At 43.2% G+C, this 26,447-nt stretch overlaps 1 protein-coding gene across 6 annotated transcripts in view; it reads right to left on the bottom strand.

Moving 5' to 3' along the window:
• Positions 1-894: 894 nt before the first annotated feature.
• Positions 895-26,447, bottom strand: part of PCGF5 (polycomb group ring finger 5) — a 114,183-nt gene continuing 88,630 nt past the window's right edge. For 4 of the 6 annotated variants that reach the window (XM_077258956.1, XM_077258954.1, XM_077258955.1 and 1 more), the window contains 9 exons: positions 24,262-24,567; positions 23,784-23,880; positions 20,826-20,881; positions 20,349-20,408; positions 16,893-17,035; positions 15,463-15,561; positions 12,457-12,546; positions 8,563-8,643; positions 895-6,211 (listed from right to left, as the gene is read on the bottom strand). In XM_077258956.1, coding sequence (XP_077115071.1) covers positions 6,164-6,211; positions 8,563-8,643; positions 12,457-12,546; positions 15,463-15,561; positions 16,893-17,035; positions 20,349-20,408; positions 20,826-20,881; positions 23,784-23,880; positions 24,262-24,373 — 786 coding nt within the window. In that variant the 5' untranslated portion in view covers positions 24,374-24,567 and the 3' untranslated portion in view covers positions 895-6,163. The remainder of the gene's footprint in view (positions 6,212-8,562; positions 8,644-12,456; positions 12,547-15,462; positions 15,562-16,892; positions 17,036-20,348; positions 20,409-20,825; positions 20,882-23,783; positions 23,881-24,261; positions 24,568-26,447) is intronic. The other 2 variants (XR_013214508.1, XM_077258958.1) reach the window with 2 other exon arrangements.

Raw genomic sequence — 26,447 nt, 5'->3', positions numbered from 1 at the left:
TCATATTCGGCCGTAAATAACGGTTTGATTTGATATATACTGCAGGTTGTTATATGTGCATTTCCTCAGGCACCCCCTGAGGAAGAGATTGGGAACAAGCGAAACTTGCATTGGAGAGAAACGTCTGTGTGACGCTGCTTGTTGTACCCTAGTATGGTAAGACTATTCATGCTGTAAACATGTCAAATGTGTATATATACTATTAATACATAATTTATGGATGTTATGGCCATTATGCTTCACAATTATACAATGTGATATCATCTGAATTTTATCTACGATCTGGTTTTGTTGTCTTGTATTTAGCTGTATTTTTATTGAACATATACAATAAAATGCTTATTTTTAACTAAAACTTATTGTGTCTTTTTTTGCTCAGTTTAGAGTTTGCTAATGGTTACTACTATAACTAATAGAGAGGCAGCTTTCACGTTGGATTTCCTAGTAGTGGTGCGTGAACGTGTTCTGATAAAGGGTTATCCGAGCATGCTCAGGTGCTAACCGACTGTCTTCGGCAACCTCAAAAAATATGCTTGAGTCCCCGCATGTCTCGCAACACATGCAGGGACTGACTAACAAACAGGCAATCCCTGCATGTGTTGCGGATGTCGAACAGCCGCGAGACATGGAGGAGCAGGGACTCGAGCATATTTTTCGAGCACGCCGAACACTTGGTTAGCACCCGAGCATGCTTGGATAACGCCTTATCCGAACACGTTCACTCATCACTATTGGCTTGCTCCTAAAGTGACTATGTACTTAGTGGATGCGATTTTCCTGTTCGTCAGCAGGTTCTCATAGTGGCATTCTGAGTTCCATATATACCTTAAGCATTTTTTTCATGGTTCCACGTCCGAGCATGCCAATAAATCACAAATACGCGCAGGTATAATACCAACAATCCAGTTTTATATTAGAGTAAACTGTTTAGATAGACGTTCATCTCTTGTAGACTATTTACAAAATGTGCCATTTCTTATAAAACCCAGTTCAATTTGAGCATCGTTACAAAATTTTCAATCTGAAAGGAAATGAGAGAATAGGCGACGGCCTCACTTCTTTCACAGGTACAAAATACAAGTTTAACTGAAAATAACTTAGAAAAATATACTTCCTGACATCGAGTCCCTTCTTCAGACGTGGTAGTGCAAGGAATTTGGTCATGAAACTATCACTTATAATAGAGATTCTCCTCGGTAGTCGTACAGTTATTTTGGTTACACGTTTAAAGGCATCTTTCCATATTATATAGCATATTTGTCAGCAAGTTGTAAAGATACATATATAAGAAAATATACCCAGCTCACCACACAGGGAATAATACAGAATCTTTCCTAAATGCGCACAGTATATATTTATATACATTTCTAGGTATTTTTCATATTTACTGTAGATCAATGTACAATGAGGCACACAGTTTGCTATAATACTAGTAAGTGCTACCAACATAAGTCTTTAAAAGACTTACCTACGGATTGTATGAGACGCACTAATAAAGAACGGGTATAAATAAAAGTACACAATACATCATCATTACTATATGAGGAGATTGCAGACTACACGTGTTATTATTATGTCACTTATGGCCAGAACATGGAATTTTCAAGGATTTTTTTTTCTCATTATTTCTACATTTAATAAATAATTTAAAAAAGAAAGTGGAAGACTAATGAAAATGAAACATTTGGCAAGGAAGAAGAACGGAATAGGTATGTGAAGCTCTGCATACATGGGACTGATGCATCTTAGATTTAGCTGGCAGGGCTTCATGGCAAATCCAGCTGGAACTATACAGAATTATCCGAGGTTGTCCATTGCTTGTAATGTGCATATATGCTGGCATAATGTTATAAAAGGAAGGTTTTATCTCGCTCAACATCCCAGTTTGAAGAACTTGGGGAACTATGATCACAATCTCAATATAGAAAGGTCAGACGTCAAAAGTTCAGCCAACTGATTTAGGGAGCAATAGGGGATTAAAGAGGTGTGATTTTTGTTCTTGTAATAATACATTATTTCCTGTTTTTGGTTATTTTTTAACAAATTGAAGAAAACTGTTTTAAGAAAGGCCGCTTTCACATATCTGCATGTCACAGTCCATGCTCGGCCCGAGATACATGTACTTGCCACGAGTTTGATGACTCAACTGCCTAATACATGTTATGAGGCTGACGAAGTCAAGAGACCCGGGGTCGTTCAGTGCATAACGGTCTGTATTAAGACTGTGAAACATGGACGTGTGAAACCAAGTGGGTTGTTCACTATTGGACAGCCCAATATTAATAGACCCATAGCAATGAGAAAAGAAAAAAAAATAGAAACCTCCGGGACTGGCTCCACTCCTCCAAACTCACTGCGGCTTCCCCAATTAGTCTCCTGGTATCAACTTCCAATGGGAATGTCACACTGCTGAGTGTCTGCAGTGTTCACAGATTGCCAGAGCAGAGTAGTATTGGCTACGGAGGCGAAGGGCCAGCTTATGAAGTGGAAGGCCAGATTGAATCTATGTGTTTTATTTTTCTCACCTCCTTGGCCTATTAATAAGGGGTTGAGATGTCCAATACTGGATCACCCCTTTTAAGATAAGTCCAGCAACTGGGACCCCAACAGCAGAAAGGAATAATGTACTGGTACCAAATGTTGAGGTGGATACATACAGTGGTGTGAAAACGTTTTGGCCCACTTCCTGATTTCCTATTCTTTTACATGTTTGTCACAAAAGCTTTAGAAATGGCTTTATAACCTTTTTCCAGACTGCTTGATCTCAATTACTTTGTTTCTCATTTGTTCCAGAATTTTTTTTGGATCGCTGCATGATGTCTATATTTTGAGGATCTTTTGGTCTACTTCACTTTGTCAGGCATGTCCTATTTAAGTGATTTCTTGATTGAGAACAGATGTGGCAGTAATCAGGCCTGCCTGTGACTAGGGAATTTGAACTCAACGTCCCAAAGATGTGATGAATCTACAGTTAATTTATGTTCTAAGATGGGGGGCAATCACTTTTTCACCCAGAGCCCTGTAGGTTTAGATTTCTTTTTCCTTTAAATGATAGAAAACCTTTATTTAAAAACGGCATTTTGTGTTCACTTGTGTTATCTTTGGCTAATATTTACATTTGTTTGGTGATCGGAAACATTTAAGTGTGACAAACATAGAAAAGAATAGGAAATCAGGAAGGGGCAAACACTTTTTCACACCACTGTGTCCGTGGTTCCTATTTACTGACCTTATATTGCATCCATAACCACTGGAAACCCTCCTAAACTTCAGTAATCAGTAAACGGCTTTCAAGACATATAGTAGTGTTCAAAATAATAGCAGTCCAATATGACAAACCAGATTAATCCCTGTTTTCGGTATAAATTATATTACCACATGTCAAACAATTTACCAGTTGGTGCAGCAGATTCTAAGAAAACCACCAGACTCTGCATTAATGATCTACATGTTTTTGAGTCTGTGTATTAGAATAATTAATTGACAGGGACTGTGCGCAAAATAATCGAGGTGTGGAGTTCAATTGGTGAGATCCATCATTCTGTGAAGAAACAGGTGTGAATCAGGTGGCCATTATTTAAGGGTGAAACCAGGACATGTTGTACATGCATTTATCCTTGAAAGCCTGAAAAATATGGGTCATTCGACACATTGTTCAGAGGAACAGCGTACTTTGTTTCAAAAGTTGATTGTAGATGGTAAAACTTATAAAGAAGGGCAGACAATGATAGGCTGTTCAGCTACAATGATCTCCAATGCTTTAAAATGGAAAGCCAAACCAGAGAGATGTGGGAGAAAACTGAAGACTACCATGCGAATGGATGGAAGAATATCCAGAATGGCAGAGGCTCAGCCAATGATCAGCTCCAGGACGATCAAAGACAGTCTCAAGTTACCGGTGAGGACTGTGACAGTGAGAAGACTTCTGTGTGACGCTAATCTCTGAGCAAGAAGTCACCGCAAAGTCCCACCGATAAAAAAAGACATGTACTGAAGCCGATACAATATGCAAAAGATCACATCCACTGGCCTAAAGAGAAATGGAGAAACATTTTTTGGACTGATGAAAGTAAAATTGTCCTTTTTGGGTCCAAGAGTCGCAGACAGTTCATCAGACGACCCCCAAACTCTGCATTCAAGCCACAGTGCACCCTGAAGACATGATGTGCGCATGTCTTACTATGGTGCAGGGCCTATTTACCACATACCAGGGATCATGGACCAGTTTTCATATGTTAAAATACTTGAAGAGGTCATGTTGCCTTATTCTGAAGAGGACATGCCCTAGAAATGGGTGTTTCAACAAGACAACAACCCTAAACACACCGGGAAACGAGCAAAATCTTGTTTCCAGTCCAAAAGAAATGAGGTTATGGAGTGGCCAGCCCAATCCCCGGAGCTTAATCTGATAGAACACTTCTGGGGTGGCATCATAAATGCCATTTCTGAGGCAAAGCCAAGAAATGCCCAAAAATTGTGGGATTGTGAGATGTAGTCCAAGCACCCTGGACTGGAATAACAGTTGACAGGGGCCAGAAGTTGGTAACAAAGATGTGAAGCAGTTCTAAAAAACTGTGGGTAACAACTAAATATTAGTAGGTTAGTTATTCACAGGAATGCTAAATCCACAAATTAGTACATATTGTGAGTTTGTACAGACAAATTCCAGACACTGCTGTTTTATAGAACTGCTCAATGTTCATTATTTGCTATTTTCTGTAAAGTAGTTAAAAATGATATATATTTCTCTTCATGTTTTGAATTAGAAGACAGTGTGCAATGTTCCCAATGCTGGAAATAAAAACCAGTATAAAGATTTTGTGATTAACTCAGGATTTTGAACACACTGCTATTATTTTGAACACTACTGTACGCCATTTTCAATGCTTCTAAAGACTGAAGTCCACAGTATTCCGTCAAGCTTGGGACTCCGGGGAATGTAGGCTCACTGCCATTCCTCTGCGTTACATACAAACTCCAGGACAGGACTCCTCTGTGCTGCAAAATAGCAAAGTCCTTCATGAACCTGTAGCGCACAGGGCTATGTGGGCTTACTGTGGGGAAATGCAAGGTAGTACAGATATAGAAATGAGGAATTCCTATACCGAATTGTTGCCATTCACCAATTACTGTATCTCAGGGGAAGATCGCAGGTGACAGATTCTCTTTAACAGAAGTTATATATAGCTGCTAAGAGGAGACAGTACATATGACAGTATGTCGTTAGAGATGCCTGTAATGAATAAAACAGGAGACCGGATTCCCCCAACCACAAGTCCTGGTGGGGGAGTTACCACTGCCTGGGGGTTTCTATAAGTTAGGTGCAGCCAGCGCTCAGCTTTTTCTATAGCTCCCATACCGTTTCCATGGAGTGGCTGAGAAAATGCTTGATCGCTGATCCATACGAAATCCCTCTCACCCTAAGACCTCATTCACACATCACTATTTTTGCATCAGTGTTTGTATGCCAAAATCGGGAGTGGAACTTACAGGGAAAAACTGTAATTGAAAGTTTGACATCTGTTCTGTGTTTTGGTGACACTCCCAATTTTGGCATACAAATACTGATGCAAAAATACTGATGTGTGAATGAGGCCTAATAGTGGAGGACAGGTTAGTGTGGTCCTCCACCCTCGCGATGACAGGGACTGATCGAACGTTAGCACCCCCTTGTCACCAGCAAATAGGTGGTAAATCTTTCCGTCTGGAATATCACTTTAAAATGACAATACATAAATCAGATTCTAAGTCATATAGGTTCAAGGTATTGTCAGTCACAATTATCCGTGGGAAACCATTATAGATTTCACTACAGTACGAACCATGAGAATTATACCAAAGACTTGGTAACAACGAAGGGTTAAAGTAGCAGTAATGAAAATATGTTGCTCTAACTAGATGAAATGTCCGCGTTCACCATTACATCCACCGAAGTCAGCCGTAGCAGCCGGTGGACAGCATCCCTAGGAGCCAGTGTGGTGGAATCATGACAAGAGCTACAAATGACACCACTGGTGGGTTGGAAGGAGACCACATCCATAGTTTGCATGCTGTAAAATAGACAGTGTCCTTTCAGTCCATGTAATTAGGCACATCCATTCATTGTGCAATCTGTCGATGAGTAAACATATAGTGCAGGATTCTTCTCAGTGTTTCCGACCCATTAACCAAAGTCAATTCTTGGTCGATATTGCAAAACCATGGGATAAGACTACACGGGAGAAGAGAAAACACAAGACATTGGGTAATGAGCAAATAATAAAATTCACTTCTTATTAATTGCTTCTCTGCCAAACTTATGTGGAGATAACATGTAGTTACTAGTGTAGATACTTGTATATTTTGTTTTGCAGGATTAAAGGGGTTTTCCAGAAGTTTGCGCTAGTTGACAAACTCAGAAGTTACTCACATTCCCCTGCTCTAGCGGTAAGTCTCTTCCTCTGCTCTAGTCTTTTAGGTGGTGATGTCACGACTACAGCACATGTGACTACTGCCGCTGGAGAAGGGGAAAGTGAGTAACTCTTAAGTTCTTGTTTTTTTTAACTTGCTGAAACTGATCAGCATAAAAATATATGTCAGTAAAATCCCTTTAAAGAGATACTACATGGGGGTCTGACATACTAATCACTAGTGTGTGACTAGAATGCTGCTCAAGTTTGCTTCTAATGCTCCATTCATTATCTATGGGAGTGCCAAAGATCCTTACATGCTAGTGAATGGAATAGTAACATGCATAATTGACAATGGGACTAGGGGAGCAGCTATTCTGGGGTTTTTGGGGTCCTGGTGGTTGGTGCAAAATTTGTACCTGCCCCCCCTCGCTTGTTGGGCAGATGTATGGGCCTTTGTAGTGTTCTAAATCATATAAAGACACACGTGTTCCCACCCCACCCCACATTATGTAGTAATGTCCTCCATCCTGGGCTCCTTCCTGGTATATATGTCCCAAATCCTGGTATACATGTTCCCCATCCTGGTATATATGCCAATGATCCTGGGCCTATCCTGGTATATATGTCCCCCTAAATGGTATATAAGTCCCCAATCCTAGTATGTATGTCCCCCATCCTGGTATATGCCCCCCATGCTGGGCTTCTTCCCGGTTTATATGTCCCCTAGTCTGGTATATTTGCCCCCCCCCCCCCATCCTGGTATATATGTCCTCCATCCTGAGCTCCTTCCCGGTGTATAAGTCCCTCATTCTAGTATATACAGCCCTGGCAAAAATTAAGAGACCACCACATCAAAACCCTATCATGGGCAGTCCAATCTCCAGACCTGAACCCCATTGAAAACCTCTGGAATGTAATCAAGAGGATGATGGATAGTCACAAGCCATCAAACAAAGAAGAACTGCTTAAATTTTTGCGCCAGGAGCAGTGTGAAAGACTGGTGGAAAGCATGCCAAGACGCATGAAAGCTGTGATTAAAAATCATGGTTATTCCACAAAAGATTGATTTCTGAACTCTTCCCGAGTTAAAACATTAGTATTGTTGTTTCTAAATGATTATGAACTTGTTTTCTTTGCATTATTTCAGGTCTGAAAGCAGTGGGGTTTTTAAAATTTTGACCATTTTTCTTTGTCAGAAAAAAAATACAAAATGTATTGCTTGGAAAGTCGGAGACATGTTGTCAGAAGTTTATAGAATAAAAGAACAATTTACATTTTACTCAAAAATATACCTATAAAGAGAAAAATCAGACAAACTGACAATTTTGCAGTGGTCTCTTAATTTTTGCCAGAGCTGTATGCCCTCCTATCCTGTTATATATGTTCCTTTTCCTGAGTTCCTCCCTGATATATATGTCCCCCATGCTGGGCCACTTCCTGGTATATATGCCCCCATCATGGTATATATGTCCCATATCCTGGGCCCCTTCCATATATACATGTCCCCCACCCTAGGCCTATCCTGGTATATGTCCCCCATCTAATCAGAGTTTTAGCCGAGTATCAGCTTAGTGTGATCCGATACTCTTGGATGAGAGAATCGTAGCACAAGTGAAGGGAAAATGGAGAACAAAAGGAATAAAATGTCTACATCTCCATTCTGTGAGTCCGTGGCAATCAGACTGCATGTGGATACCATACGAGCGCACGCTGATGTTTTCCATGCACCGATACACTTAGATGGGCAATCTGTGCAGCAACTAGCAGCATGCTGCCATTGTTTTCTCATTGGTCCGAGTGCTATGTGATAAAACATGGGATAGCACTCATCTCATGTATATGCCTGTGTGAGCGAGCCCATACTGTGATAAAATCAATCTCTAGGGATAGCTGTGTGGCACATAACATTACATGACAAATATTATCCTTGTAGCTCAGTGATGGACCCCACCTCCATTATCTTACTAGGATGTGCAGAGCATGGTTGTCTTTCTGAGAAACCCTAACAAACTACAAATGATATAAAATGTCACCAGCAGTCTATGGGGGGCACAGAAGAATAAGTCTGATAAATAAATTGCTATATGTGAGGCCATACTAAACTCTTCATTTATCACATGAAGGCTGCACAATGTGTTTTTGCAGGTAAGAATATCAGATTTATACATACGGTTGAGGATGTCTCTGTAACAACAGGCGCAATATCACTGAGCGACATGTGTAGAGCTGTCGAACTGTTCTGACATTGGAACTGTGAAGGAGATTATGTGCTTGTTAGAACAAGACATCCACAACGGCATGTAGAAATGAGCGATCACTCAAATATTTTGTAGAAAATGTTCTAAAACAGCAGGAAAAAAAATCAATATTTTGTACCTTTCACAGAATACAGAAAACAACTGTCAGAACAAATTACTCTCCATCTCCATGTATGACTCATGAATCCAGGAGAGGCCGTGTATGTACCAGGGGGATGAATAAAGACCCAATAACCCTTGTAATGCAGCAATTCCTATCTGCAGCACAGAGTATTTTTTGCAGTCTAAGCTCCAGCACAGCGGTCCATCCACTGCCATCTTCTCCTCAGGCACACGGCCCACTTTATTTGGATTTCCTACAACTGATTTCTATGACATAATTTTACACCTTTGTTTTGCTGCTTGTTTTGCTCCTTCACATGGGATGTGTCTGTCGGATACTTAGAAAGCTACATTTCTCATGAAGCCTCGAGTCTTCCTCATCTCACTGCACCACTGGCCTGCAAATCCGCTCCCCCACACGTACCTGCTTCTCTGCTGTAGCCCAAGCTAAAAACTCTCCGCCTAATCCCCTGCTGTTCTGGGCAAAGTTTACTGTGCCACTCCTCTAGTTCCTCCTCTTATCCCCTGCTCTGCTGTAGAGCAGGCTTATAATTCCACCTCTCTACATCCTGCTATTTCCCAGCTGCCCTGCAGAAGTCAGGCTTACAACTTCACCCCTGTAGATCTCCAGTTTCCAGCTGCTCTGCTGTAGTCCAGTTTAGAGCGCCTAAGTCCTCCTCCTGTCTGCTGCTCTGCTGTAGCTCAGGCATACAACTCCACCCCTCTAGATCCCCTAATTCCCAGTTTCTCTGCTGTAGTCAGACGGACCTACAGCTCTTCCCTTTTAACTCCTCCTCCAATGTACTGCTCTGCTGTAGCTCAGGCTTACAACTCCACCACTCTACATCCCCTGAATTCCCAGCTGCTCTGCTGTAGACCAGTTTAGAGCTACACCTATCTAGGTCCTCCTCTGTTCTGCTGCTCTGCTGTAGCTCAGGCATACAGCTCCACCCCTCTAGATCCCCTAATTCCCAAGCTGCTCTACTGTAACCAGACCTACAGCTCTTCCCTTTTAACTCCTGCTATGTACTGCTCTGCTGTAGCTCAGGCTCACAACTCCACCCCGCTACATCCCCCTAATTCTCAACTGATCTACCTATCTGCTACTGTGCTATAGCTCAGGCTTCCCACCTTAGATCCACCTCATTCCCACCTGCTCTGCTGTACCCAAGCTTACAGTTCCACCCCTCTAGTCTCCCTTCCTTCCTGCTGCTGTAGCCAGGCTTCAGATGTGCCCCACTGGCTCCTCCATCATGCCCACTGTTCTCCATTTCTGCACATCCTGAGATCCCCCATATTGCAAGCTGCTCTGCTGTAGCCAGGCTTACAACTCCACCTCCAAAATCCCCTTTCTTCCATACTTCTCTGCTGTTGCAAATTTTGCAAGCTCCCCTCTCCTTCCTGCTGTAGCCCTGGCTTTTAGCTTCAACATGTTAGCTCTGGCTGCTGCCCTGCTGTATTCCAGGCTTACAACTGTGCCCCTCAGTAACTCCGAAAGCTACCCTGGCAGAACTGTAAGGCAGCACAAGCAGAGTTATGTACCTCACAAGTACATTTCTTATGACCCTGCAGTTCTGTGAGAAGGACATGAACCTGGCAAGTTTTTTAGCCTCTCTAGGTAAAGACTAAAGCTTCCATCGGCTGACACTGTAAGAATAAATAACTCTAGCCAGTGAAATCAAACACACAGTATGAATCTTACTATATTATATTGCTGCGTAACAATTTCTTGACTTTGCGCCTTTTGATGGTTTGTGTTCACCACTGTAGAATTGTGATAAATATAAGGGAGCGTTCTTCCTCTTTCCTGACTTACTTCCTCTTTCGATCTAAGTCCTGAATGAGTACAGCTGGTTGTGGCCACAGAGTAGTGAGCCACGAGCCTCAATATCCACTAAGCCCTTTCTTCTCTGTCTCAGTAGCAGACATAACGTAGTTCCTTCCTATTTTTCAGTTTCATATCTTGTAGTTACTTATATTTAGCAAATAAAATATAAAAGCTCACTAGTTCATGACTATGAGTAACTTCATTTCAGTAACGTCATTTTTTTTCAAAAATCGATAGCACACTTTAAAATAAGAAACTTAGTAAATATTTGATTAGAGAATTTGCTTCTTTCTCCTCCAAGACTCATCTTTTATGGGTAAAGTGTGTCTTCAGTGAATACGGATTTTCCCATTAGTAAAGTAGGACAGTTGGTGCTCACAATATTCTATGGAATATTCTATTCCTAGAATGTGATAAAATGGCCCGGTCTCGTAATTCAAACTGCGGCACACCCTAGTAACTTGTCAAGATGAGCTGCAGTCTGAAGAAAAGAAACACTGCTTGCGAGACCTGTGTCTCAACTGTGAGAGGAGCTGTATCGTAAGCATACATACCAGTGAACAGCTGGACAGGGGGTGTGACAGGAGAAAAAATAAATCTAAATTCTCACAACCTGCAGGGACGAAGGGTAGAGAAAAAAATCCTTTGTGCTAAGTCAGCCAAGGAGAAGATGTTCTTGTGATGTCACATCCCTTCTACACAACTCACTGAGATACGGAATGTGTCTGCTGAAACACAGGTGTTGAGAGCTGCCTTTTGTCCTGACTCGTGACCACAAAGTGCTGCCATTTGAATTATGTGGAGGGGAAAGTTACATTCTTGGAGAACTCCTTTAAGGACCTCACAGACCTCAGATAACTGTAGGCCAAAACACTGTGCAACCAACAGCTCTCTCTCCCAACTCTTCTATACGCAGGAATGCTCTTTTCAAAAGAATTGTCTTTAAAATTCTTCAGGGTGGATCCATCTATCCCCCAACATCATCTGTGGAGGGACAGTTGAGGTAGGGGCAATAAACATTAGACTGTCGGATGATCTTGGCAGTATTGTGGGGTTCAGCTGATTGTAGACTAATGTGTATTTGGTCTTTTAGTCATCACGTATCCACAGAATGGGTGATAAGTGTCTGGTCCGTGGGGGTTCACATTTGGAACCAAACTGATCAAAGGTACGGGGGTCGTGTATCCTCAATTTGAGTGGATCAGCAGATGTGTGTGGGAAGCTGTTGAATTCAGATCTGTTGTTGGCCCTCTATTAGTCTCAGACAGTAAATGGACCGGTGGTGCACATGTGTAACTACCCCTCAATTCACAGTTATACAATGTTTGATCACTACAAATGTAAATCCACTGTAGCCTGGTGACCACATAGGACAGGGGTGACAGGGGATAACATTAAACCACTGAGAAGTGAAATGAAAAGTTCAATATCTCATGACAATGGCTCCTGTTAAGGAAGCACAGTCAGTTCTTGTATTGGAAGCAGGAAAAATGGGCAAATGTGAGGATCTCAGCAACTTTAACTAAGGCCTAATGGTGATGGCTGTCAGACCATCTTCCATCCTCCTTGTCTTCCTGGTTGTCTCCAGGAAAGAGCAGTTAGGACCTACAAAAAATAGACCTAATTAGGTCCTAATAACCACTGAGCCAGCAGTAGGGTCCTGAGTGACCAACGCTATGTGTGAGGAGTGAAGGCTCGTGTCTGGACTGATTGTATACAGAGCAGCTTAGTACAAGGGTCATGTGGACACTAAGCCTTAAGGGGAGCCTACACAATATCAAGCAGGCTCTGACTGATCATGTAGAGACACATCTTCTATTTTTTACAGGCACACTTAAAAACACACATAAATAAATTAACAATTAAACTTATTTACATTTTCAGCCCTTAGTCGCCATCTTGTCATATATATGAACTCCATGGTGTGGTCCTTTCCCATGATTTCTCCATTGCATAGTACATCCAGCTGAAAAATAAAAGTGATTGTACGTAGTGTAAGTATGGCGCGTTTCTCACTGATCGGGGATCATTACAATCCTTATTTTACATAGTTCCCAAAATCTTCCCTTTCCTTTGATACCACTTCCCTGTAGAATAAAAGAACTACATGTACATACAGTACTAGGATGGGAAAGATGAGGCTGATAGTAAATGAGGGGGGTGACCCCATGCTGCCATCATTAGTTTCTGCAGGGGTGATAACTCTCACAGGAACATGGGCAGTGGCCGGGACCACTGCTTGGGACGGTCACATTTGTGTTGTGGCATGCATTATTAACAGAAGCCATACTGCTTTGTTGGGTCCATAGTAAGACAGATCCCACCACTTCCAGACGGACCCCAATCACTTGTGATGTGTCAGGGTGCATCGTTTTGACCAGAAGATTAGCACTGCAAATCTTATCAAGGCTGACGGAGTTTGCAGGAAAGCTTCCAATTATCTAATTAAAATGTGAATAAAGCCTACATTAGACAGATTTGCCATTCAGTGGCCAGGAAAAGCTGATCTTTTGTCTCGCGCTGTCATAGTCTCCGCCAGTCTTGACTATTTCCTGTAGTGGTGACTTGCTGTTGATGCGTAAGTGGCAGCTCCATCCAATAAATGGCCTCTTGTGCCAGTCTGCCGCCATCACCACTGAGGTCAGTGATTGGTCATTAGGCAGGGACACCCGCAGAGGCAGTGGAGAAGTGGCGGGGGATTTACTAAGTGAGCAAAGTTTATTTTTTCCACTTTCTCATATTTCCTGCCATCAGATCCATTTTTTTTTAACTCCCAGAAACCCCCTTTAATTTACAACTCTTACTGATATACACCACAAAGCTTGTCTGTACAAATAGGAGTAGGCAGAAGCTCCGAGACTGGCGTCTGCCAACCGTCTTTGTCTCTGAGACAAGAACTGTGCTGTGTACTGAAACTTGATGCCCCTGAGACATCGCCTAAAAACAGACAGTGTGTAGGCACACCTGCCAAATCTCCTAAATGCCAGACATTAGGTAAAGGTTTAAGAAGTGGGTGTACATTGTTATGTTCCATATAAATGGCACTTCTTGTTATTGAAAAATACGTTTATTTTAGTGTATTCGTACATAACCTGAATGCTAAATCTGCCATCTGACGTGTCTACATAGCGGTACAGTTCTGCTCGGATTTCACTAAATATTTTTCGGCTGCTTCAAGCAAAGATCAGGTGTCAGTACGGCCTCGAAATAGGATAATAATGGACCTTCCGAGCCCATTGTGCCGTCAGTAACTCGAGATACCAAGAACCCCACAAACAAGTTTGGGCTTTGCAGTGCGGAACGTACGGACAGAGGTTCTGGTGTCAAAGGGATCATATTGGGATTTCAGTACATCCAGAGGGAGAACACGTACCAATAAGGCAGCATAAATATGAAGATTTCTTTGTAGATCAGTGAGCTGCAGTAAGGTCCAGTAAATAGGGAAAGCAGTAGAATAAAGTCTCCATTTATGATGGACACAGCAGAAGATGTCCCAGCGTGCCGGCCGTCACCGCCACATCCCTTCTGCTCTCTGCACCGACCGTATATAACAATGGTAAGCCGCTCCTGTGTTCTGCTCATGGGATGATCCTACTGCTGTTATGCTCCTTTATACTAAATGCTTCTGATCATAAAGCTGAAGACTTGGACAATGAAAATAAAGGTTCATTTATGATGAGTCTCAAAGTTGTCGTGCTTATCACTTGGTGTTTGTGCTGCACCCACTAAGCCCCTTCTGGGCCTGTACCCTAAATCCAGGGGGCACAACCTGCAGTCCAGGCCTCAATATATCTGGATGCTTGTCTGTGAATGGTACCTCATGTGTAGCTTTCATGTAAGGCTTGGACAGGAAACAATTGTCAATGCGATTCCCCTACATTTCCGAACAATGGCGCCCTTTTACCCCAGTTTAGCACTCTAGGAAGAAGTATATGTCCTAGAGAAGTGGCCATGCACGGATGTGGTTCTCTCCATTGCAGTTTACAGGAGATGCGAAATGTTAGGATAATGCCACAACAGCCATAATCTACAAAGGAGACGATGTGGATTGTTCTTATACTCTAAAGTGCCGATTAAGGGAAAAAGGACCCCTAATCTCCGGATAGGTGCAAGGACTCCAAACTATCTGACATTTATGCTGTAAGACTGACACCTCAGAAGGCTGTGTTAACACATTTTGGTAAATCATTGCATGCAATCTTACCTCAGTAAAGAAGATCATAGCAAAAGCAGAGCCTTTTTAAAATAAACGCAGAAAAATGTTCAAGAAAGGCGCTGAGGCCAAAATGTGTTCATGGTGTATGAACACAGGTTTAACGGGCTTTTCCCATGAACAAATGTTCCTTTGGTGAGATAATCTTATAAATGTGCCCCTCCTGTGTACTGTGTACTGGCCGTGTCTGACCGTATAGGAACATGGTCTGATCATATCACATCTCCTGGGCTGGGGAGGAAGCAAAAGAGTATACAGACATTACAGCATGAGGTCACAAAGGATTCTTTCTTTGAGGTAAAACATTATTTAAAAACAGGCAGGGAAATGTTTTACCTCACAGAAAAAATCAGATGTGATCCCCTGCTGTAATGTCCATATATTCTTCTACTTCCTCTCCTGCCCAGGAGCTGTGATATGATCAGACCATGTTCCTGCATGATCAGACACGGCCATTACACAGTACACAGCAGGGGCACATTTATAAGATTATCTCAGCACAGGAACATTTTACTTAAACACATCCAATTGTGGAAATTATTATTATTCCAAGATCTATTGCCCAGGGAACGTATAGGGCTGTTTATTGTGAGGGTCAATGTGGCCCTAGGACCAGAAAAGGTTGTGCACCCCTGCCCCAAAGCCTTTGTAATATGTCACCCTTCTTACCTCATATGTACTTGGCAGCTTTAATTTTAAGCTTAAAAACTTTTTAATAGTCCCAACTGTTATACGCGTGGAACAGCGGATGAATTTCTTCATTAGTCCCTGCAAGAAAAAACAAAAGCATATCAATAAATAGTGAAATGTGATCATAAGGGACCCTCCGAAGTTGGGGTAAGTGGTGTAATATTACCCTGTGCCCTTCTGCCGCGGATCCACAATGTTATGCTGCGATTCTCTAGAGACAACACAGGGGATCCAGTGCAGAGGGTGTAAAAGGAGGGGTTAATATTATACTATGCACCCCAATACATATCACACGCTGTCTCTGGTTCCTGTAACATATGGTGGCAGGTATCCACAGTGAGTGCACATGCACGCATCACACCGACCAGGCCGCATCCAGTCTATGGACAACAACTGGTTAATAAATCATGTCTTCACACAGTAAATCTATTTAGAGCCTGTTCAGACTTTGACCTTGTTGAAAGACAGGCACTAGGCTAAAATGACAACCACACATCACTATATATCTTTCCTTAGTTATGTCTCAAACTTCTTTTTGTTAAAAAAAGAGCAATCACTGACATGTTAGTGAGTATTTGATTTTCCCAAAAAAGAACAATTCTTCGAACTCTGCATTATGCCATTCCTCCGTTATTCCTCCTATAAATACATGTTGTAGAATATCTATCTATCCATGGGGCTAAATAATAATCTAGGTACACTACCACCCACCTTTCTCTCTTTGTAACCTGCCACGCCGTAACCTTCCTCACTCATTCACACATCATTGAAAACACCTTATATATGCATCCCAAAGGGCGACCGGCTGATCGTCCAGGGGTCCGCTCCCAGTGTGTAGCATTACATGGCGACCATTTACATGGATGGTTGTAGTCCATCACAGGGGGTGGTCTTGAAATGATGGTGTCCCATGAGACAATGCCTTTAAAGAGGTCCGGTCACTTGATGTAGATATGTGATATATTTTTCACCCAGCCCTACATGCCACTATTCTGGTTTTCTTTTGTTCCTGCGTCTCTCCGTTCCTGAGATATGGCCCATCTTCTCTGTATAAAATGTAAATTTTGTTAGCCACGGGGGTGTGTCATAAAGAGAAGATGACCTCACCCATTTGGCTAAAAAGACTAGATTTATATACGGGGAAGATGGGGCTATATCTCAGGAATGGAGAGGGGTAGGAACAAAAAATAAAAAATGCTGGTCTCAGAACAGCGGCATTTACACCAGGTACAAAAATGACATATTTCTGGCAAGTGATGAGTCTTCCTTATAAAGTAACTACGGGAGCCATCTGAGACATAAGCCAGTGTAGGAAAAGGTCCCCTCCAATGGCGGTATCTCCTGTAATAACCTGAATATGTCTCATCCTTCAGCCGTGTGTGATAATAACCCTGCATATAAAGCCGTACCTTCACTATACCATCAGCAGACTGGCCATTATTACGCATGCAGTCCAGACAGATGGCAATCTGCGGGTCGCTCCTGTGGTAGTCTTTGTTTTCATCATTTTCCTCATCTTCGTCCTTAAATCTTTTGTTACTCGGAAGCCCGTCTGTATAAAAGAGACATAAGTATTACATATAAGTGTTCTTCTAAAGGAAGCTGAAGTGATGACGGCAGGGAGAGCCATATGCACGTCTCGTCAGTGAGGTCATTAATGCTGTGTAACCCCGGATCCATAGACTGACAGATCCCATGGGATCTGCTGGGGCTGCACTGGACTTTCCATCACTACTGCATGCTGCGCCATTCTTACCACCAAACAGCTGGAACATGATCTAGTACGCACAGTGATAGTTTTATTATTTTATATCTAAAACAATAATAAGTTGCACATTAATGCCTTAATATTCCAATGAAACAGTAGAGAAAAAGTAAAAATATGCCATTCCAGTGTCCTTCCCACATCTCTGGGAGCAGGATGTTTTCAGTTATTTCCATATTAGCGTGGCGATAAATCCACCTACTAAACAACTGGTGTTTTTTCCTGAAGGAGAAGGCGGCTTCTGATGCCACGTTCAATGTTTCAGTTACACATGGGAAAATATTTCCAAAGTGGCATAAATACCCAAATACTAGGATGCAGAATCCGGTCATAGGGGATGGGTTTATCTTTAGGAGTAAAATCCAAAAAGAAGAAAAAAAAAAACTGCCGGTGTGTCATTTCCTGACAGCAAGCACAGATCTTGAAAATTGTGTGCAAAACATAATACTAGAATAACTTTCTGAAAATTAAAACCCTGTCAGCCATTGTATTGTACTGAATACTTACTGACAGGTTCCCCTGCAGGTTACTGCTAATCTGGGGGTCCTAGCATCATCAGAAGACCCCTCTCCCAAAAGATATTGTCTGAAAAGATTTCCATTAAGAAAAGTCAGAAAACAGATGACAGTGCCTGAAAAAGCCATGGCCAGACCGGCAAGGCATGGACGTCGGAAACCCACCAGCTGCTGTTGGTGGGAGGCTCAGTTCTGGCTTTCAGAGAGAGGTCTTGGGTGCGGACCCTACTACCTGATGTAAATGTATGTTTCCGGGCATATAGAAAGGAGTGACCTTCAAGAGAAGTCATCTTGTTGTTTCCACAAGCTCCTGACACATAATCTTGAAAAAAAATCTACCAGCAAAAATGAAGCCTCCTACACCTTGGTCTTCTCCACGTTTGTCACTCAGGGTGATGCTTAGGGCGCTAACATTTTAAGGCGCCTCCTATTTCTTTTGCAATCAGAGCAGCATGAAAAGCATATCTCTACTGGTGATAAGCGAGGGTGCTTGGTGCTATCCGAGAATGCTTGCGTGCGATCCGAGTATCTTGAGGGTGCTTGAATAATATGTTCAGAGTCCCTGAGGCTGCGGCCTAACAAATCTGCCATAAGGTTCCAGAGATATGGGCTTTCTTATTTGGTGCTAATTTTTTGGTCTTTATCAAGGAGGCGTGGCTCACAGGGTAATAATATAAAGCAGCCAAAAGACAACCCCCGCGGAGTCCTGGGCGCCACGTCCCCCTGTAAAGACCATAAAAATTAGCACTATCTAAAATGGCCCCTATCTCTGGAACAATATGATGGATGTTAAAAAACAGGATACTCAAGGGCAGAGCAGGAATAAAATTCGAGCAATAACTGGCCACTTTTGACTTGATGACAGGCCCTCTAAGAAGAAAAATGTCTGTTTGTCTCCACCACCAGGGGGCAGCGTACAAGCTTACTGTAGACGGTGGTACTACTGACTTAAGTCTATCAGTATGCGGTGAGCTCCTACGCTCCCTCTAGTGGTGGCCGCCGGGAGGCAAAATCTAATATTAGTGATTTGGACTCCTGTTTCAGAAAAACAGAGAACCAGATGCCATAAACATATTTTACTATGAATCAGCAATCAATTAATGTAGATAACTAACATATTGGAGGAAGCAACCAAGCACATATCTATGGTATATGACATTGGCATTCTCCCTGAGCAGTATGTTGTGCTTGTCATAATAATAAGTATTGAACAAAAAATTATTAAAAGTGAATATAGAAAATGAAAGTCGTGCACCAGGAAACCCTGCCTTCCTGGTGCACATTTACTACTACCCGGCGCAGAGACAAGAAAAGGACGTGTTCAGCTCTCGCTTCAGGAAGTAGATGTTTCCTGACCTAGTGAATTTAAGTCATTATCACCGACAATTCGTTATATGGAGGAATGTCATTTTACCACATTATTAGCATATTGTATGTGACTCTAACAAGTACATGATGCATGGATCTCTTTTTACTGATGTATTTATAATATCTGATCCATCGAATGATTGGACATGGACGAACATCGCCGTGTTGTATCATTTATCTAACAAGTAACAGCAATATAAAAAGGTTTTCAAGTTCTTAAAGGGTTAAAATTGCTAAATGTTTGTTAAAATAATTAACTTTGTAATTTACCTCTTACTAAATATTCCCTCTGCTGTCAAGAAAAGAAGTAATTTAATTTTTTGTATTTCTGCAGTCTGTAGAGTAGCCGGTTTGTTAGCAAAGGAATGGGCACCATTTGCAAGTTCTATGCTTTATAGCCTCTGAAGATGTCCGGATCGCTGGATCTGACCCCCCTGACCACCCCAGCGCTTCCCCCATGTTGCACAGGCATTTGCTCTGCTAGCAGCCTAGAGCACAGTTCGGACAACCATAGGTTGTCATCCTTCAGGACAGCAACGTCCCCGGCAGTCAGAAAGTTGGAAGGCAGAGGAGGGGAAAAACAACATGAGAAAACCCACTTATCAGTAAGCTTATTCTAAAACAAAACCACTTCAAGTGAACCTGAAAGCGGATTCATGCTGCCCGAGAATCTGAGTTCGCTGCGTTATTGCAGCCATGCATGGTTTATAGAGAGAACATACTTTGAGAAACATCCCATGGATGACACAGCTCAGATGACTGGTCTGAGATTTCTTCCCCTCCCAGTTATCCTAGACTAACATGTCTCGCCCTATGAGTTTGCACAAGGAGAGATCTGTCAGTCTATGAGAGGTGGGCTGGGAGAAGCTGGTGTCCCTGGCCGGCAGTGAAGAGTATGTCCTCTCTGAAATGCAACAATGTATCAGAGTAAATCATACATGGCTGCAATAACACAGTCAGGCTCCGCTTCATGCCGATGGTTTCGGCAGCAAACATCAATCAGCTGTAAAATTCCCTTTAAGTTATATACAAAGAAGAATTGGATTCTTAAAAAAAAAGAATAAAACATAAGTGCAGTGTATAGAGTCGTCCATTGGCAACTGCGGGATCTTCCAACTCCTTTATATCAAAATGAACCAGGCTTTTAATACATTCAATGAACAAACTAGAAATCTTTATATATGCTTAAATATCCAATACTAGATTTATCAATGTACCTTCTCCATTCTCCAGTGGTCTTTTCCTCTTCCAAAAGTCTGATTCTTGCTGCTGCTCTCCTAGTTACAGCAACATAAAAAAGAAAATCGGGTCAGGATATATTGTATAATAAAGGCTCTGTTCACACTAGCGGCATGATTTACCAGATTGGATCTGCCCTCCAGTGAATTAACATGACCCACGTCTGACCCCACTGGCTCTAATAGAGTCCTCTGGGGTTCCAATATCATACAGAACAAAACAATCAGACTGAGCTACTCTTGCCATAAAAACAATGGAAGACTGATGGATAACGTCCAAGGTTACTACAGGTGTCTGAACAGAGCCCCACTGTGGTAGATTGGAAGCTCTCGGGTTGGGCTTGAACTCTAATACTTTATCTCACACCTTAAATTTTGTCTCTGCCGTGGGATCCTAAGTATAGTACTTCCATCTGTGTTTGTGAATCTACAAGTCCAACGAGAAAGGATACCTACCTTCCCGTAGACCTGGGACCAGCTTAAATATGATTTCTTCAAGAGTATTATCTAGTCTAGAAATGGAAATAGAAAACAAATTAATAGTTTTTTCTTTGTACTTCCACCACAACTTCTTAATTAAAGGCTTACTAAACTTTGAAAAAAAAAAGTAGTCAAGTCAAAAGGGAGAGGAGCTGCAATCCAGGTCATTGCAGCCGTGTGCCAGCTGTATAGCACAGCTGACACCCACTGATCATGTCCTGTGAGCTCCTCAGCCTGGTCTGGGTGCATACATGTAAAGCACAAATAAAAGGTCAACCGACACATCATATATATGGCGCAAGGCGGGAAGGGGTTATGTACTTTTGTCATGAGACAGATGCCCTTGAAACAAAGTAATCTCAATAAGATGCCTATAAAGAGTAAAACTAGTGGAGCTTTCACTATACAACTTGTGGATTGGATACAAGGCTGAGCTGCCACTCACAACACTGACAGCTCAGCACGCCCCTGCCTCAGATTGGACGGCTGACCTGCCACTCACAACACTGACAGCTCAGCACACCCCTGCCTCAGATTGGACGGCTGAGCTGCCACTCACAACACTGACAGCTCAGCACGCCCCTGCCTCAGATTGGACGGCTGAGCTGCCACTCACAACACTGACAGCTCAGCACGCCCCTGCCTCAGATTGGACGGCTGAGCTGCCACTCACAACACTGACAGCTCAGCACGCCCCTGCCTCAGATTGGACGGCTGAGCTGCCACTCACAACACTGACAGCTCAGCACGCCCCTGCCTCAGATTGGACGGCTGAGCTGCCACTCACAACACTGACAGATCAGCACGCCCCTGCCTCAGATTGGACGGCTGAGCTGCCACTCACAACACTGACAGCTCAGCACGCCCTGCCTCAGATTGGACGGCTGAGCTGCCACACACAACACTGACAGCTCAGCACGCCCCTGCCTCAGATTGGACGGCTGAGCTGCCACTCACAACACTGACAGCTCAGCACGCCCCTGCCTCAGATTGGACGGCTGAGCTGCCACTCACAACACTGACAGCTCAGCACGCCCCTGCCTCAGATTGGACGGCTGAGCTGCCACTCACAACACTGACACCTCAGCACGCCCCTGCCTCAGATTGGACGGCTGAGCTGCCACTTACAACACTGACAGCTCAGCACGCCCCTGCCTCAGATTGGACGGCTGAGCTGCCACTCACAACACTGACAGCTCAGCACACCCCTGCCTCAGATTGGACGGCTGAGCTGCCACTCACAACACTGACAGCTCAGCACGCCCCTGCCTCAGATTGGACGGCTGAGCTGCCACTCACAACACTGACAGCTCAGCAAGCCCCTGCCTCAGATTGGACGGCTGAGATGCCACTCACAACATTGACAGCTCAGCAAGCCCCTGCCTCAGATTGGACGGCTGAGCTGCCACTCACAACACTGACAGCTCAGCACGCCCCTGCCTCAGATTGGACGGCTGAGCTGCCACTCACAACACTGACAGCTCAGCACGCCCCTGCCTCAGATTGGACGGCTGAGCTGCCACTCACAACACTGACAGCTCAGCACGCCCCTGCCTCAGATTGAACGGCTGAGCTGCCACTCACAACAAATTTAAAAAGATTTTAAAAAACTGACCGTCACATCCAAACATAAACTAAGTGTGAACAGGTGCTTACCTAGAGTCACCAACTCCTATACACTCAAACAAAAAAGGCAGCACTCTGTAGCACTATAGCATGCAAATAAGAAAATGTAATTGCATTACTGCTCTAGAAATATGAAAAACTGAGAAAGCTTAGCGCATAAATTGGCCAATTCATGTGTACATGGAAGCCATGTTAAGGCATTTCTCGTTTCCAGGACCTAGCATAATGCCAATCCTCTCTTAGAATAAGGTATTCATCTGTATGGGAACTTAATATGAATCCTCTCTTAGACTAAAATCAATATCTCTGTGGAGGGGTAGTGGTCCTGCTGCGATTAAAAATTCATATTAAGTTCCCATACAGATGAAGACTTTATTCTAAGAGAGGAATGGTAGTGTTAGGTCCTGGAAACGAGAAACGCCTTAACGTGGCTTCCAGGTACACATGAATTGGCCAATTTATGCACTAAGCTTTCTCAATTTTTCATATTTCTAGAGCAGTAATGTAAATCAATTTTCATATTTCATATTTGCATGCTATGGCGCTACAGAGTGCTGCCTTTTTTGTTTGTCTGCCTTAGATTGGATGGCTGGGCTGTCTATCACAATACTGACAGCTCAGCAATATCCTGCCTCAGATTGGTCGGTTGAGCTGACTATCCCAATACTGACAGCTCCGCATGCCCCTGCCCTGGATGGGTCAGCTGAGCTGTCTATCACAATACTGATAGCTCAGCAATATCCTGCCTGAGATCGGACGGTTGAGCTGACTATCCCAATACTAACAGCTCCGCATGCCCCTGCCCTGGATGGGTCAGCTGAGCTGTCTATCACAACACTGATAGCTCAGCAATATCCTGCCTCAGATTGGTCGGTTGAGCTGACTATCCCAATACTGACAGCTCCGCATGCCCCTGCCCTGGATGGGTCAGCTGAGCTGTCTATCACAATACTGATAGCTCAGCAATATCCTGCCTGAGATTGGAAGGCTGAGATGCTGCTCGCACACCAAGTGGATAAATCGTGACATTTATCCTCATGGCAATAAAAAAGGTAACTTAAAAGACAGGTAGCTCACTGATAAAAGTATAGTAATACACAAATGCTAATTACAAGACCCATAGGGCCTTTACGGAGCCCAAATAAGGACATGTAATAGTCTGAGCTAGTAGATATTATATACAGGTTTCTTATGTTACCATAGAATAGAAAAAACACAAAAGAATAAGAACTAATAGCAATAATTACTTATATAAAATGCCATAATTACTGGAAATACTGTACAGCATGCATTTCAACAGCGCCATACCTTAGCATTTCTAAAGGGTTGGTTTCATGAACTTGAATTCCACATTTTGGGCAATCATTGCTTTCTTCAAAATGCTGGACAATGCAACTCTTACAAACTGAAGAAAAAAATATTTAAATCAAGTAGTATACCAAATGCAGAGTTACAGCCTATACAATTCAGTTGACATTTGATATCTAATGTAATATTGCCATTTCCGGGTGTGGCATTACCTAACTCCCGGGCAGCACGCCCGCTGTCTTGGGATTAAATCTGACTTATAGCTTTCCTTTATTCCCTATATCCGATCACTCACTCGCTCATGTCACTAGCCCCTCGTAAGTATCTCAGTACAGTAGACTGTGACCCTGTGCCCGTACAGACCACAGAGGACTACCCGGTCACCCCCTAGATGCCACTGTCCATGGCAGCCTCAGCATCTGGGAGGGTAGACGGAGGTAGGAGACCCCGTCCTCGTCTGATAACATGCAATGCTTACATGTGTGCAGGCACTCTGTGACGGTGGTTGGCTTGATAAGATAGCCTTTACAGATGTAACAAGTGATGTACGGGTTGAATTCTTTTACAAAGCGCCTTCTTTGGGTTGCCATTGACAAGATGCCAGGAGACAGATGATCTCTGGACACAGGCAGAGACGGAAGAAAGGACACGGCTTGGAACGTCTCTCTTGAATTTCTCACATTTTTCTCCACGTGAGGATTGTCCCCGAGATGAACCTCGCTGAAATAATGTTCATTGCTTCAATTTGCCTTTGGCTCTTTAAAGTGTGTTACACCTCCGCCCCCTGATGGGAGAGACAAAGAGATCAGTCCCACGGCACAAAGCGGATCATGGGGGTGACAGAAGCCAAACCAATTAATGATATAATACACAGTGGATACATTCAGAAGCTTACACACCTCATGGAATGGAAATGGCCGCCTTTACAGGGGTGGCACCTATGTTACTGTGTCCCTGACTGACACGTCTGCCAGCAAAAGTGCTAATGCCTAGTCAGGCAGAACTACTATTCCAATACACCTCAAATACGAGGAGACAGCCCCCAATGAGAGCTCTAATGGCTGCTATCAAGTGAGGGCCCTTTCACAAAGCTTTATTGTACACGTTTGTTGGTCCAGTCAGACACTGCGCCCGAACCAGGGCCGAACCTAGGCTCTGGAGTCAGTGTCCATTCTGGTGGAGTCGGAGTCAGTATGAAATGGAACGACTCCGACTCTTAAAACATATAATACATTGGGTACAGTAGTACAATGTAGGATAAGCTGTAAATGTTTTCAGAATAATTGGATCCAAGGGGTATTGTTTCTCCTTGGGTCAATGTCGATCCATTAACGAGCCTTGTCACAACTTAGGATAAAAGCCAAAACCAGAATCTTAATTTGCAGACAATTTGTGTTTCGGGGTACTGCCCCTCGTCAGTGTAATGTGTGAGGTCTGGTTTGGCTGAGTGAGAGGCGACTAACCGGGATCCAAGTCGTGTGACAAGGCTCGTTAAAGGGTCGAAATCATTGACTTCTAGGATAGCTACTTCCTATAAGTGGCACTAGAGTTCTAGTTCTCTTCCTCTCTGAAGAGACAATTTGCATATTTCCCTGAGGAGCATTGCGGCTTGAAAGTCTCCTCATCTCAACATGCTTGACATGTCACTCTCCGCAAGGAGAAACGTTACCCCTTGGACCCGGTCAGACGCCTCTCAGCCAAACCAGATCTCCACTTTGCACTGACGAGGGGCAGTACCCCGAAACACAGTGTCTGCAAATTGAGATTCTGGTTTTGGCTTTTATCCTAAGTCATGTGGCAAGGCTCGTTAAAGGGTCGACATTGACTTCTAGGATTGCTACTTACTATAGGTGACATTAGAGTGCTAGTCCTCTTCCTCTCTTATTGCAGAATAATTTGAGAAAGTTATGAAATGTCCTATAAATGTCTGTTCTATTCCTGATGTAAGGATCTCAGCTTTTAGTTGAGATGAATCTGTGCTGCACTTTACATGCTCAGTAGTGATCAGTGCTGTGTAGTCGTGGAGTCAGAAGTCAGGAAAATTCAGGAGTCGGGTCAGAGTCGGTGTTTTGGCTTACAGTCTTCACAGCCCTGGTCTGAACCTCCCCTACCTACAGAACGGGATTAGGACCTATGCACCAACAAGGCCATAGACTATAAGGCCACATTCACACGTTAAGTATCTGGTCAGTATGTTTAAGCCAAAACCGGGAGAGGAACAATCAGAGGAAAAGTATAATAGAAACACGTCACCACTTCTGGATTTATCACCCACTCCTGGTTATGGTTTACAAATCCTGAGGTATAAAACTCCCCAAATATCGAATGTGTGCCCGTGGCCTAATGGTGGCGGTGGTAAGCTCTGTTGTGCATCGTTTTAGGCATATACGATTATGGAGGCAGACACCCAGCAGACGTAGTAGGCTGCATCTGGGTGTCCGCCTCTAGTAGGAGTACACACTCGAAAATGATGCACGGCACAGTGCACGGTGACTGTTGGCATCCTTATAGTCTATGGCCCCGCTGAATACGTCCAGATACCATTGTATGAGGGGTTCAGGCACAAGCCCCAACAGGATCAACGAACGAGGACAAAAACAATGGGTGAAAGGGCCCATAATCACTAAGTTACACCTTCCTATAATACATGGGAGTAAATGTAAA

This window comes from Ranitomeya variabilis, chromosome 4 (assembly GCF_051348905.1).
Source record: "Ranitomeya variabilis isolate aRanVar5 chromosome 4, aRanVar5.hap1, whole genome shotgun sequence".
Lineage (NCBI taxonomy): Eukaryota > Metazoa > Chordata > Amphibia > Anura > Dendrobatidae > Ranitomeya > Ranitomeya variabilis.
The sequence above is the reverse complement of the archived record's forward strand: the minus strand, read 5'-3'. Positions and strand labels throughout refer to the sequence as shown.